A 13,594-nucleotide genomic window follows, 5' to 3' on the forward strand; every position below is an offset into this window, starting at 1 on the left:
GTCACTTTTAGAGTTGCTTGCAATGAAGAAGACTTCAGGGAAGATACTGGTTTGTAGAGAAAATCAAGAGTTCTTTTTGAATAGTAGTGTGGGGCAAGAATAGAGAAAATAAGGGAGGAAGCTCCAAACAAGAGCCCCAGGGCATTTGAACATTCTGTGGGCTAGCAGAGAAGCAGTTAGCAAGCCCATGGAAGGAGGGAAGCCATGCTCTCCCCTGGGCATAATAGGTGGCCACTCCTGGGATGCCATGGCCAGCCAGTCTTGGGCATTCTCCTGGGCAGAGTCCACCGAAGGGCACAGAGGAATGAGGGGCAGCAACCCAATGGGAAGAAGCATGCTGGGTTTACATAAAGAGCAGCAGGGGGGGGAGGGTGTGTGTGTGTGTGTGTGTGTGTGTGTATGTGTGTGTGTGTGTGTGTAAAAACATCACCCCAGACAGGTTTGTGCTTTCCCACCAGGGGTTTGCTCATGTTTCTTCACTGCCTGACACACCTGCTGCCTCTTCCCTGCCCTTGAATTCCTGCTGCCCACTTGAGGCCCAGGTTAAATACTAACCTCTTGCCCTCCTAGGTGCTCTTTCCTGTTCCCCATTCATTCCCAGGGAGGAAGGCCATACTGAGAAGCTTTAGGATCAGAACCTGAGTGAGGAGCCATTTTACTCCTGAGCACTTGAGTCAAGCTCAGAGATGGGTGAAGGTGTACAGTCCAGCCTTCCCAGGCTACGCCAGCGTGCATCCTCTGGGCCTCTTCTTCCTGTTGTGCTCCATCTCTCCCTGAGCCCATTTGTGAGGGTTTCCATAAGTACCACAGACTATCCTCTTGTTTCACTATCCAGCTTCAACAGCAGGATTTATTTTCTCACAGTTCTGGATGCAGAGTCCCAGATCAAGGTCTCAGCAGGGCTGATTCCTTCTGAGGACCAGGAGGGAAGGATCTGCCCAAGGTCCCTCTTTTCAGCTTGCAGGCGGCCATCTTCATGTCCATGTGATCCTCTTCTGTGTCTGTGTCCAGATATTTTATTCTTGTAAGGGCCCCAGTCTGAATGGATTAGAAGCTACCTTAATAGCCTCATTGTAACTCAGTTGCCTTTTCGAAGACTCTATCTCTAAATGCAGTCAGATTCTGAGATACTAAGGTTGTGAATTGATAGGAATTTGAGGGAGCACAGTATAGCTCATAACAAATCACTAAATCACTCCCCTTGCCCAGGGTCCCATGGTCTGCTGGAGGCAGCCATGGACAGGATGCAGTTTGGGAGAGGATTACAGGGCCCCTCACTCACCCACTCTCTCCTTCCTCCTTCCAGCTCTGACACAGAGTCCATCTGTGGTGACAGTGAGGACTCCAGTGCAGAGCCCTGTGAGGAGAGACCCCGGCAGCTGGAGCCCTCGCCCCTACCACTGGAGCCCTCACCCCAACCGAGGCTGTTCTCCCGGCACAGCTCCCTGAGGGAGGCCCCCACCAGGACAGACTCTCCATCGTGCCCAGAGGAGTCCAAAGCGGTCCATGGTGAGCAGAGAGCCTGCCTGGGCAGGAGTCTGGTTGGCTTGATCCTGGGACATGGGGATGGAGCAGAGACCCCCAAGGCCAGTTTTCCATACTGGAGGATCAGGTGACAGTATGTCTAGCCTCAGGCCCAGAGGTGGTGGGGCTGGGACTTTTAGGGACAGGGGCATAAGAAGGGGTGAGGGGGCTGAATCCAGGCCATCTTCTCTATAAGAAGCTTTGTAATCTCAAGTGAGAAGGTGGCAGAGAGGCCTGGCCGGCTGTTGTGTCACAGGGAGGCAGAGATAACAGCATGCAGCACCATCTTCCTCCGGTCAGGTCAGTCTCTTCCTGCTCCTTTGTCTCTCCTTCTGGCCCCTCTGGCATCCATCGCCCACAGGGGAGGGAGGTGGTTCAGCTGCTGTTGTATCACATGCCCTGTTGGCAACACAGGCTTGGTGCTTGGTGGGGGATGGGGAGAGGGCCAGGGGGCAGCCCTGAGCCATTCCCCATGCTTGGGCTCATGAGGGGCACTAAAACTTTTACTTACACAATAATAAATGCACTGGGAACCTATAATTGCTGCAGCATTTCCCATATAATGCCCTGTAAGTAGTAGCAAGCTGAGCAAACAGACAGAGTGCTCTCCTCAGGTCTTTCCTCACAGGAAAGCAGTGTAGCAAGGAGCTGTAAGCCTCCCCACCAGAGGAGTTGTCTGCAACTCAGCTTGTTTTTAATAAACATGGCCTGAGTTGAGTGTTTTGATTTAGTCAACAGCAACTGTGACTTCTGGGTGGGAAGAAACAGGCTCACAGAAACAGCCGCCATGGGATCCAGCAATCTCAGCAGCCCTGTGAGAGCCCGGGCACAGCTTGTCCTGCACCACCCTCTGGTGGTCCAGAGCAGAATTTCCACCTGTGACCATATCACAGGAAGACCAGGGCTGGAGCCAGAATGCTGGACTCTGGACTTAGCCTACCATGTAAGCCTTTTTTTTAAAAAGGGCATGTTGTTATCACAACACTTTTGTTAAGTATCAGTCGTGGTGCCATCATAAAAGTTTGATACATGCAGTAGTCTGTAGAGTTCTGTGCTGGGCCACCTGGGCCTAGCCTGCCTTTATCTGGTCATTGCTTAGCCTAAGTATGCCCAGCCATCTCCCAAGCTCCAGCTCCCGCTTCCTCTTTACAGATACTAATCTTGCCTACCTCTCATCTTTTTCCTCTATTTCTCCTCTCTCCTCAATTTCCAGGGGGATTTTAGGCAACTTATAAAAGAGACATAAAACAGAATTGTATGTCTAGATGCATGAAAAACAAAGCCTCAAGATCGAGGCTAACAAAACCCGGTTCAGGAGGTGTGGCCACCATGAGGCAGGCAAACCATAGTCCTAAACAGTTACTCTAGTTGACCATGAGCTTAATTGTGGATTTTCTAGCACCCGAAGTGGACAGGGAATCATAATTATTGTTGTCACTGTTCATGAGGAAAATATGGTGGTTCCTTATGCTTTACTGTATGGAAAATATGCTTTACTGTCACATAGGGGGTATTTTGAGTAGTATTAGATCTCGTCTTGAACAACAGTTCCATAGAAAATGCAGCTGTGATTTTCTTGAGGCAGGTTCATGCAGCATTCTGGCTGGCAGGTGAGGGCATAGCAGGGGTCAGTGCCAGCGGTCTCCAGCAGAGATGGGGCAGGGACAAGAGAATGGGCTGTGTGACCAAAGCATTTGTTCATGACCATTTAGCTAAGTTCTAGAATTAAATATAGCATAGACAGAGGCGTGGATAGACTGCCTGACTTCTCAGCCATTACCTGTCTATTTCATCTTCATCTGTCATGGTTTTGGTGAAGGCCAGGCACACCCCATTGTGAGGTTAAGATCTCTGGTACAGTCAAAGTGCTGAGATTGGTGCTTCCGGTTATGGTGAGCTCATCACTTTACCGGATAAGGTCAAGTTGATGTCACATACATAGGATAGAGTTTTGTTAATCACAGTTCTCACCTGGATAAATGGCTCAGAGCTGAGCAGAGGGAATGTTGGACAACATCGGGGCATTTTCTAAAGGACCCCTGGTTGGTACCTGCATGGTCACAGAGCACTGTTCACTATCACTAAAAGGGGAAAATCACCCAAACTTCCATCAGCAGGTAACTGGCAGGTAGATAGCAGGTTGTGGTATATACGTACTATGGAATATTATTCATCCTTTAAAAGGAAGGAAATTCTGGAAGCTGCCAGCACCGCCAGACCTCCCGCGCCACTCAGCCCTGGTGAACCCCACCTTGTTTTTTGATATTGCTGTTCAACAACGAACACTCGGATCGCATCTCTCTGGAGCTCTTTGCAGACAAAGTTTGAAAGACAGAAGAAACCTTTCATACTCTGAGAACTGGGGAGGAAGGATATGGCCACAAAGTTGCCTGCTTTCACAAAATTATTCCAGGATTTATGTGCCAGGTTGGTGTCCTCACACGCCATAATGGTGCTGGCAGCCAGTCTGTCTCTGGGAGAAAGATAATGATAAGAACTTCCTCCTGAAGCATGCAGGAGCTGCATCTTGTCCATGGCGAATGATGGACCCAACACAGTTGCTTCCATTTTCTCATCTGCACTGGCAAGACTGAGTGGTTGGATGCACGCATGTGGTCTTTGGCAAGGTGAAGGAGGGCATGACTACTGTAGAAGCCACGGAGCTCTTTGGGTCCAAAAATGGTAAAACCAGCAAGAAGATCAGATCACCATTGCTGACTGTGGGCAAATCTCATAAATTTGACTTGTGTTTCATCTTAACCACCAGAACATTCCTTCCGTAGCTCAGGAGAGCACCCCTGTATTCCCATCTGCTCGAAATATCCTATAATCTCTGTGCTCTCCCGTCTTCGGGCTCTATATTTTCCTTATCCCCTTCCAAGTCTAGCTGGATTGCAGAGTTAAGTTGGTGATTATGAAATAAACAATAATTATGTGTCCTTAAAATAAAAGGAAGGAAATTCTGTTACATGCTAGAACATGGATATCCTTAAAGTCATTGTGTGGAATGAAATAAATCAGACACACAAAGACAAATAAATGAGCTTTCTAGAGTGGCCATACTCACAAAGGCAGAAAGCAGAGTAGTGGCTCCAGGTGCTGCGCAGGGGAGTAGGGGGACATGTTGGACGGACGGGTGCAGAGGGATGAGGAGGAAGGCCCAGAGGTGAGTGGTGGTGAGGATTGAACAATACCACGAATGCACGTAATGCCCTTGAACTCTACACCTTTAAAATGGTCAAAATGGGCATGTTTATGTTGCATTCATTTTACTACAATTTGCAAAAAATTCTGGAACTCCATAAGTTCATCAAGGAACACATCACCTCCCCAAAGTTCTCTGACATAGAGTATGCCCAAAGGGTGGTGTGAGAGAGAACGTAAGCCCTAGGCTGTCGGGACCTCAGAAGATTCTTCCCCGAAACACCAAGTCCACTCATTCTTAGGCTTCTTGCTTGAAACATAGGTCCCCACCTTCAGGAACTCGGATCTGGTGGGTCTAGGGCAGAGCCAGGTGTCTGCGTTGTGTGTCAGTGTCCAGGGGCTTCCACATAGGAGGGTGCGTCATCCGCAGTGGGGATCATGGAAGAGCAGCTGCTGAGGGCTTGCGGGGTGCAATGGTTATAAAACACACACCTGAGCAACTGAGTGATTCAATCGGGGGCACTGAATTCTTGGACATAAACCAATCAGAGCAGGGGGGCCAATCTGTCCCCAGATTATTCTGGTTTAGAAAAATTGGTCTTTATCCCATTTGTTTCTGGCAATAATTTGATAGTAAGATGACCCAGTGGCCTATGGAGGACAATGATAGTTTGTAACAATAAATGGTATCATGAGCACCACAGGGCACAAGACTTAGCCCTGACCCTTCTCCAGTGGGTCAGGCCCTAAGAGCTCCAAAAGTATTTCCTTAAAATAAAAGGAAAGAAACAAATGGAAATAAAATATGAGCTAAGAGAAAGCAAGCAGTCTTGCTTTGCACTGTGCGAAATTCCTGGCTCAAATCATCATTCCCCACCCTACTGATCGTGTTGTGCTAAAGATTTGTGCAGGTGCATCCTATAAACACAGCAATGGACAATCTCTTCGGTGTTTTAGCCATTTCTAGTAAGATCCATTCCAGAAAATTAAAAGCTGAGTAGAAGCAATTAGACCTGTAAGCACTCCTCTGTGGTTCTGGAAAAATGTCTCTGTTAGGTGATAAAGAGATTAACTTTGGTCAGCAGTTGTAGCTGTACTTGAAGCCTGCCTGTACCTTGTAGCCTGTCACGGGGAGGTGGGACACTGTGTCCTGCACCTGTCCACACAGGAGCCCTGAAGCCCATGGAATTGATAGTGGGAGCGGGCTGGCAGGACTGGGAACCCACAAGAGGAATGCATCTCCAAATGGAGAAGGAAGGGAGGGAGCCAGGGATCTTGTCTGAGGAAAGGCAGCCTCCAGGTAGTAGGGACACCCACTCCAGGGCCTGGTGGGCCGCAGCTGATGCCCAGCCCGCAAGACTCTTGCAGGGAGTGGAATCCAGTACTTCTTCACAGAGAGGGAAGGCTGGGCTGGCTGACTGCATTCAACCATTCCTACCCCCTCCTCCTACATCCAACTCATCCCTGTGGGCTTTCTCTCCCCACCGCCCCCCCCCCAGGCCTCCTCGTCCCACCGATGTGAAAATTCATCCCATTCTCTCAGCTGTGACAGAAGCATAGGGCCCCTCAGCTTGGGCTGAATCTGAGACCCCTGCATGGGGGCAGGGCACATGTGCATCCTGCTGTCTACTCTCATGCCCTACAAGGCCAAGACCTGTTTTCTTGTGCATACACTGTTCATTTTGCTCAGCTACTTCTCAAGGCCCAGCTAGATAGAGGGTCTCCCCTATGGGTGTGCTGCATCCTGGAAATGTGTTCGTTGGAGCCAGGTCAAGAGGTGGGGTCATGGCGATGGGCTGTCCAGAGATTCAGTTAAAACTGGTTCCCAAAGGGTTTTTTTTTTTAAAGATTTATTTATTTATTTATACATGCACTGGGTACGGTCAGAAGCGCGGGAGGGTGAGAGAATTCACCAGAGCCAGAGCGGGGAGCAGAGCAGGCAGAAGGACCGAAGTACACTGCTGAGGGGAGCAGCGGGCGGCAGGAGAGGTCTGCGCGCCATGTGGGACCCTCCTCCGGTGGCCGGGGAGCAGCCGGGGATCGAACCGGTGCTGCCGAGGCTGCAGGCAGCTTCGCAACCCAGCACTCAACCGCTGCACCACCTCCCAAAGGGTTTTAAGGGCTTGGTGGAGAAGCGGGTGACAGAGTCAAGCTTTTTGCAGCTTCCGCATTCCAAAGCAGCTCTAGTTTTATCTGTTACGTGGGATACTGACGTCTGATGAGCTTGGAAGAACTGCTGTGGTGGGAAGGAGCACACATATGCATTTACAAGCATGTGCGAACATGGGCGTGTGTGTTCTGTACACATGCAGCGTGTCCTCGAGTAATGTCACTTTCTTCAGCATCGTTTCATTATAACATTGACAAGGAAACAATCCCAGCCAGACCTGAATGACATAACGAACGTTATTCAAGGACGCGTTTCACTGAACGCTGCAGTTTCCAAAAAACTACAGATGAGGAGAAGTGAGGATTTAATATGTAAACATGTGTGCCAATGACAGAGGAGTTAGAAGGAAGGCGCTTCATTCGAGGCATTCTCTGAAAGAGGCAGTGCCTGTCCCAAAGAAGGTTGTCAATTCGTGTTCGATAGATGAATGGATCAGAAGTTGGAGGTGAGTGTTGTGGGAATAGAAAGTTGCAGTCTGAGGGAGGGAAGGGGCTCAGTGACTTATGATCATTAAGTGATTGGCTTTTGGTAAATGGGCCATGGGAGAAAGCTGCCTATTTCTTCTACATGTTTAACAGACTCTTCCTCCCTCCGCATCTTCCCTTCCTTTTTGTGTTCTCCACCGCAGCTCTGCAACGGGCCAATAGCATTCAGTCGCCAACTTCTAGCATATACCAGAGCTGGAGAAGAAAATTCCAGTCCAGTGAGTCACAAGCTCTCTGGGGTTGGGTTGGGATGGGTAGGAGTTTGCTGGTTAATTCTCAGGGGCAGCTGTTCTCATTCCTTACATGTCCCCTCTGACCTGGCCTCTTGCATATGAGGGGCAAGGAAAGAAATACAAAGTTGACTCTGTTTCTGCTGCTGACCAGAGGAAGCATTTTACAAGGGATTTGGGACCCTCCCTTCCCCCTCAGCTCCCCACTCCCAAATCTTGGAGTCTTAGAACTCTATAATTGTACCTGGAAGGGATTTTAGCAATCATTGGTTCCAAGCTTTTTTAGACACAGATGAGGAAACTATGACCCAGGGACTCTGTTTGTTTTGACTCAGTACACTGGGGGTTGGGAGGTAGAGAAGGCAGGGGTATCAGCTCAATGACCTCAGCAATCAGGAGCAAAGCAATGAAGGAAAACAAACACACACACACACACACACACACACACACACCCCACCCCCCCCACCCCCCCGCCGGTGGTAAGTGCCAAGGCAGAAGACTCCCACTAGGGGGTGCTGTGGCCACTCACTCATTTGATCAGCATCCCAGGTCTGGCCAATTTAGGCCAAGTTGCTGGTGCCATGTGGGTTGCAGACAAGGGATTCCCTCCCCAGTGCTGAGATGCTTAGAGGAGGGCAGGGACACTTCACCTGATTCCAAGTCCATTGCTGTCTTCAACCTCCTCCCATCCCTTCCCTCCTTCATTGCTTTGCTCATGATTGCGGAGGTCATTAAGCTGTAGGAAAGGCGGGCCAGGAAAGCTTTGGGTTAGACGAGTTGGTTTTGTGTGTGTGTGTGTGTGTGTGTGTGCATTTTTCACAAAGTGTGGCTGCATTTGGAATGGACTAGCCTAGTTGACTTCTTACTTCTGAGTCAACACTAATCCTAGACAGTGAGTCATTCTCCCAGCAACCCCAGACTCTTGGCCCCTCTCTCTGGTCAGGCTGGGACAATGGGCACCTCTGGAGCTAGACCAGGCCTGCACATCTGGAGACAACCTTAAATGACTCTTGAATCATCTTGTAGCCTCAGGCAGTGAGTGTAAGAAGGGAATGACTATTTCCTGAAGGTCTGGGTCTGGCCTATTCCACTGCTCACCTCACTCTCCACAACTCCTCTCCAAGTCACCAGAGTTCTGATTCTATGGGTACGTCCCTTGGGGGTACAGATTCCATCCAGTGCTTCCAGCAAACTCTACTGAATGCCACCTGTGCAAAGGTTTACCTTATCCTCAGTAGGCTCCCAGCCTGGGGTGAGACAGCAGGGTCAGGGATGCTGGAAAAGCCGCAGGAGAAGAGTCTGCTAACCAGACACTAGCAGGGATGCACCTGGGGACCCCAGCAGCATCTTTAGCTGTCCCAGAAATATCGGGAATGTTTCTAATCCAGAAGGTCCTTTGGTATAGGTAGAAGCTGGCTTGAGGCAGGCCTTGAATTTGAATCATTTCTGTGGTCCTAATGCCTATCCAGGTGTGTGCTGGCTCAGAGGAGGCCTGAGCCCTTGCTCACCAAGTGAATGAATGAATGAATGAATGAATGAATGAACAAATAATAACCGAAACACCCAGGAACAAGGGGCTGGACTGAGTGCAGGAATAAACCGAGACGGAGTAGAGGCCCATAGGCCACTGCCTCTAGAGGGCGATCTAAGACTTTAGAAGGATTTGAATGTTACCTAAATGCCGAATTCTGGGAAGCTGCATCCTGGAATCCCAGTTTTTGTGAAAATCCCCAGAGCTGAAAGTTACCATCTTTTTGCCCATCTTTATTTTCTCCAAGGGCAAATCCCACTGGGCAAGGCTGGTACAGTATAGGACCTAGAATACAGGGCACTATCTCCTGTCCAGTCATTTCTCATCAAGGCTGGTTCTGGCCCCAACCCCCAGGTGGGGTCCTGTGACTACCCTAGGGCGCCTCGCATAGCTGGGATCAAGGATAAAGGCTATCATTGCCAGAGGGCCCAGAATAAAAGGCAGCTGACGCAGGGGGAACGGAGCTGTCAGCCAGGCCCCAGTCTGCTCAGCAACCCCATTTGCACAGAGGGACTCGAAGCACCAATGATGCCTATGACTGAGGCTCCTGCAGAGGGCAGGGCAGTTCTGGCTGGGCCATACCAAGATTTTAAGGAAAACAAGAAGGGGCTGGAACTGAAGGGTGTGAGCTGATGAGCAAGGAGTCCCTGGGCCCACAAGGTAGAGACATCCTGGTGGTGTGGGGGGGGTGGGGGGGTGCATGTGCACCCAGCTCCAGAACAGGATGGGGGTCCAGTAGTGTCTTTATTGGACACCACTTGTATGCATAGGAGGAGGGGATTAGGATGGCGTTAATATTTAGGTAGCAGTTAACATTTATTTTATATCCTGCACCAAGCACCTCTTTTTATTCCTCCTCTCTCCCTTAAAGCAGCACTAGACTTCCCATTTTTCAGATGAGGAACCGAGGAGTTAAGAAACTTGCTCACTGTCAGGCAGCTGGCGTGGGTATAGAAGAGGGGCGGTTCCAGGCATCCCTTTACCATCCTCTGAGGGAAGGCAAGCAGCGGCCTCAGGCGGGGGGCATTTCCCTTCTCCCCTCTGCTGGCTCTGGCCTCACCTTCCCCTTCCAGGCAGTGCCCCTCAGCCCCCCACTTCTCCCCAGTTCAATCAGAAGACCATGCAAGTGGAGAGAGCCCTCGCCAGCAGGGGAGGGGGTGAGCATCAGAGAACAGAGGAGAGAGGGGCATTCCAGGTTCAGATCACCGGCCCAAGGCTTCCCTGTCAGGCTGGGTTCCCAGGTGCCCCCCACCCTGTGTCACAAGGTTCCCCAGAGCTACTTGGGGAACAAAAAGGTAGTCTGTTGAGCTGAGGGGACTTTGAGACAAGTTCAGAGTTTGATTCAGGAGGTGGCAGAAAGAGGAGAGAGGGAGTGAGGGGGTGAGGAAGAGGAGGAGAGGAATTTGGCAGGAATTTGGCAAGCTGAGGGCAGGAAGCAAGGCAACGGACTCGCAAGTTTTGCCTTTTTAGGCTCGAGCTGTCTCATTGTGGGCTGAGATGGGGCTCGGATAACAGACAGGCTGGCCAGCGGCCGCCTCTGTGTCAGCTCCTGGCAGCCAGCGGCCTTTCACCCCCCAGCTCCTTCCTGCCCACCCCCGCATCTGTTCCCTGTGTTACCTTTTCCCTCTGAAGCTCTCTGGAGGGCTTCCCATCAGGAGCTTGCTGGCTGGCTGTGGGTGGTGGCCGTCCTGTCAGCGCCCGGGCCTGGATGCAGGCTCTGACTAGCCTGTGTGTGCCGGAGCACGCAGGACCACGTCCTTGCTGACACCCCCCAGGTGTGGCCCCTGTGCAAGTGGGGCTGAAGGAGCTCTTCTTGGGGTGGGGCTTGGGACTAGACTGGCCAGGGTGGGTCCCAGAGGAGAAATGTGCTGCAGAAAGCTTTGGGGAAAGTAAAAGCTCATGCTGAGTTAGGAAGTGCTCCAAAATCTGAAGGCTGGACCCTGAGAATGGGTCAGCTGAGCGGCCAGAAGTGGGAAGCTGGACAGTCAGACAGGAGCTCCTGGTTGGAGACAAGAAAGGGCTCTGCTTGGTGTCCAGGAAACAGCTGCTGCACGCAGTGTGGGTTCATGGAGCACTGGCTAGGCTGAAGGGTTGGACACTGAAAGGGTCAATTTGAAAGGGAGCATGGCATTTTCCTGATGCCTTCTGAGGACAGAGCATCTGATTCAGTCCAATATGAAGACAGAATACTTGAGATTTTAGATTTGAGGTCATTTCTTTATTTATTTTTTTTTTTTTTGGAAAAAATTTGAAAGGGAGCATGGCATTTTTCTTATGTCCTCTGAGGGCAGAGCATCTGACACGGTCCAATATGAAGACAGAATGCTTGAGATTGTAGATTTGGGGTCACAAGGTGGGGGTGTATCATGCACACACATGTGCACTCAGGAGAGCGGTAGAGGCACGGAGAATGAGGTTGGCCTCACAGGCGACAGCACTCAGAATCCTGCTGCACTTGCACCGATTGCTTTCAGGCCCCATGGTTCAGCCTCAGGCGTGTGCTCAGAGCCCCAGCCACACTCCTTTCTCCTGTAACTCTGAGCACGCACCCTGCATCCCATTTGATCCTTGACCAAGAGAGCTTGGCAAGTGTCCGTCTCCATATACTTCAAATGATTCGATGTTCACTGTAACTTCCCTCCCTTGTGTTCTCTTCAAAATCTCAAATTAACCACCTTGTCTGAGAGCCCCTTGGCACACACAAGAAGGAAGAGCCATTTCATTAGCAGTGATTCCTGTCTGTCCGTGCCCACAGCTAATGGTCCGGCATCTCGTGGGAAGACACCAGACAGTTTATTGACTAAGTGATTTAAGGCATCCCCAGCCCCCAGCCACAATAGCTTCAGGGGAAGCTTGAGGGGGAGAGGCCACTCCCAGGAAGCACCCTGGTGACTCCCTGTTGCAGCTCTTGAGTCTGTTCTCACGTGAGCATGTGACATGATGGTTCTTAGACTTTCCACACCGGGACCTTCTTCACCTCACAGAGGAGCCTGCCCCTCCCATACGCTGTCCATTAAGTCCTGAGTTGTGGGCGCTGGGGCCTGTGACTCAGTCCCCAGCCCCTCAGGTTGTATTTACAGAGTCGGAGCTTCATTAAAACCGCCTCTATTCATGATTGAGTAAGACAATAACAGCTCTGTCATCAAGAATGTGTTCTTTCCTTGGTAGATTTGACAACAAATCTAGAACCAGAGTACAACAAAAGAGCCACGTCCTCTCCAAAGGAAACTTCTTCTCTTTCTTCACACTCACAGTCTTTGCCTTCTTCCTCGCCACCATCATCTTCAGCCAGCGTCTCAGCGAGTCCTCGGGCTGGCTCCTCCATGCCTCCAGTAAGTGGCTCTAGGGGCCCTGCACAGGAATTGGGGCGGGGGGAGTGGATTTCTAGATCATCCCAAGTACAAAGTCAGGGTCAGAGGGGTACTCTGTCAAGAGCCCACCCCAGGTCTGCCGTCATGTATCCCTCTTGTGAAAGCTCCTCCTGTTCCTTCTCAGCCCTCCCCCTCGCCGAGGACACAACTACTCACTCACTGAGCACACTTTAGGGGGCATGGACTGTGGGCTGCAGAGATGCTGGGACATAGGCCCTGCTCTTGGGAACTTCACAGGGGATATAGCAAATGGCAGGTGCAGAATGGCGGGTTCTGTGCCTTTGGTAACAGAACAAAGACAATATATCTTGGAACAACATACACCTTGAATAGAAAATGGTGTCACTGAGATATATGCCGCTGGACTCTTCCCTTTGATAGAATTTATTGAGTCTCCATTACCTGCGAGACCCTGTTCAGGGCTCTGGGAAGTAGGGCATACATGCCAGAAAAAGTACAAGTTTCTGGGCCTCCCTGGTGGCACAAGGAGTTAAGCACCACGCGATGAAGCAATCCACAGCCTCTGCAGCATGAGTTCGATCCCCAGCTGGGGAGAAACCCACATGGCGTGGCAGACCTCTCCTGTCTCACCCGCTGCTCCCCTCAGCACTGTATTTCAGTCAGTCTGCCTGTTTCTGTTCTCCACTCTGCCTCTGGTGGATATTCTCACCCCCTGCATCTCTGGCTTGTACCTCGGCTCTTATATGCATAAATAAATAAATCTTTAAAAAAAAAGTACAAGTTTCTGAGAGCTCCCATCCCAGAACCTGCCCCTCAGACACCAGAGCTCTTAACGTGGCACGGCCACTCTTTCCAGACCCCACCTATGTTCTTCTGTTGCCAACTGCCAAGTTCCTGCAGTCTGGAAATAGCTACTCTCTCAAGGATGTAAGGCAGGGAAGATCCTTAAGGCCATCTTTCTGCCACAACCCAGCACCCACTCAGGGCAACTCTCTCTCCTTACCTTAACAGCCTTCAAGGGAGAAGCTTCCGTCTCTTGGTTGTTGGGGCACTTACCACATATGGGTAGAATGTGCTCATTAGTAGGGACCATGGTTGAACCCTACATGACTGGCTACCCCCCATGAGGGCCAGGCCATGCCTGTCCTCGCTCATCCACAAGCTTGTCAATGTCTGTC

The 13,594-nt window shown here is 50.7% G+C and overlaps 1 protein-coding gene across 1 annotated transcript in view; it reads left to right on the forward strand.

Moving 5' to 3' along the window:
• Nucleotides 1-4,645: 4,645 nt before the first annotated feature.
• The window catches only part of LOC311175013 (F-actin-monooxygenase MICAL2-like), a gene marked incomplete at both ends in the record, with an annotated part of 52,389 nt that continues 43,440 nt past the window's right edge, over nt 4,646-13,594 (forward strand). Inside the window, 2 exons of the mRNA XM_084239871.1 lie at nt 4,646-4,700; nt 12,339-12,416. Coding sequence (XP_084095997.1) covers nt 4,646-4,700; nt 12,339-12,416 — 133 coding nt within the window. The remainder of the gene's footprint in view (nt 4,701-12,338; nt 12,417-13,594) is intronic.

This window comes from Talpa europaea, assembly GCF_964194135.1.
Source record: "Talpa europaea genome assembly, chromosome: 1".
Lineage (NCBI taxonomy): Eukaryota > Metazoa > Chordata > Mammalia > Eulipotyphla > Talpidae > Talpa > Talpa europaea.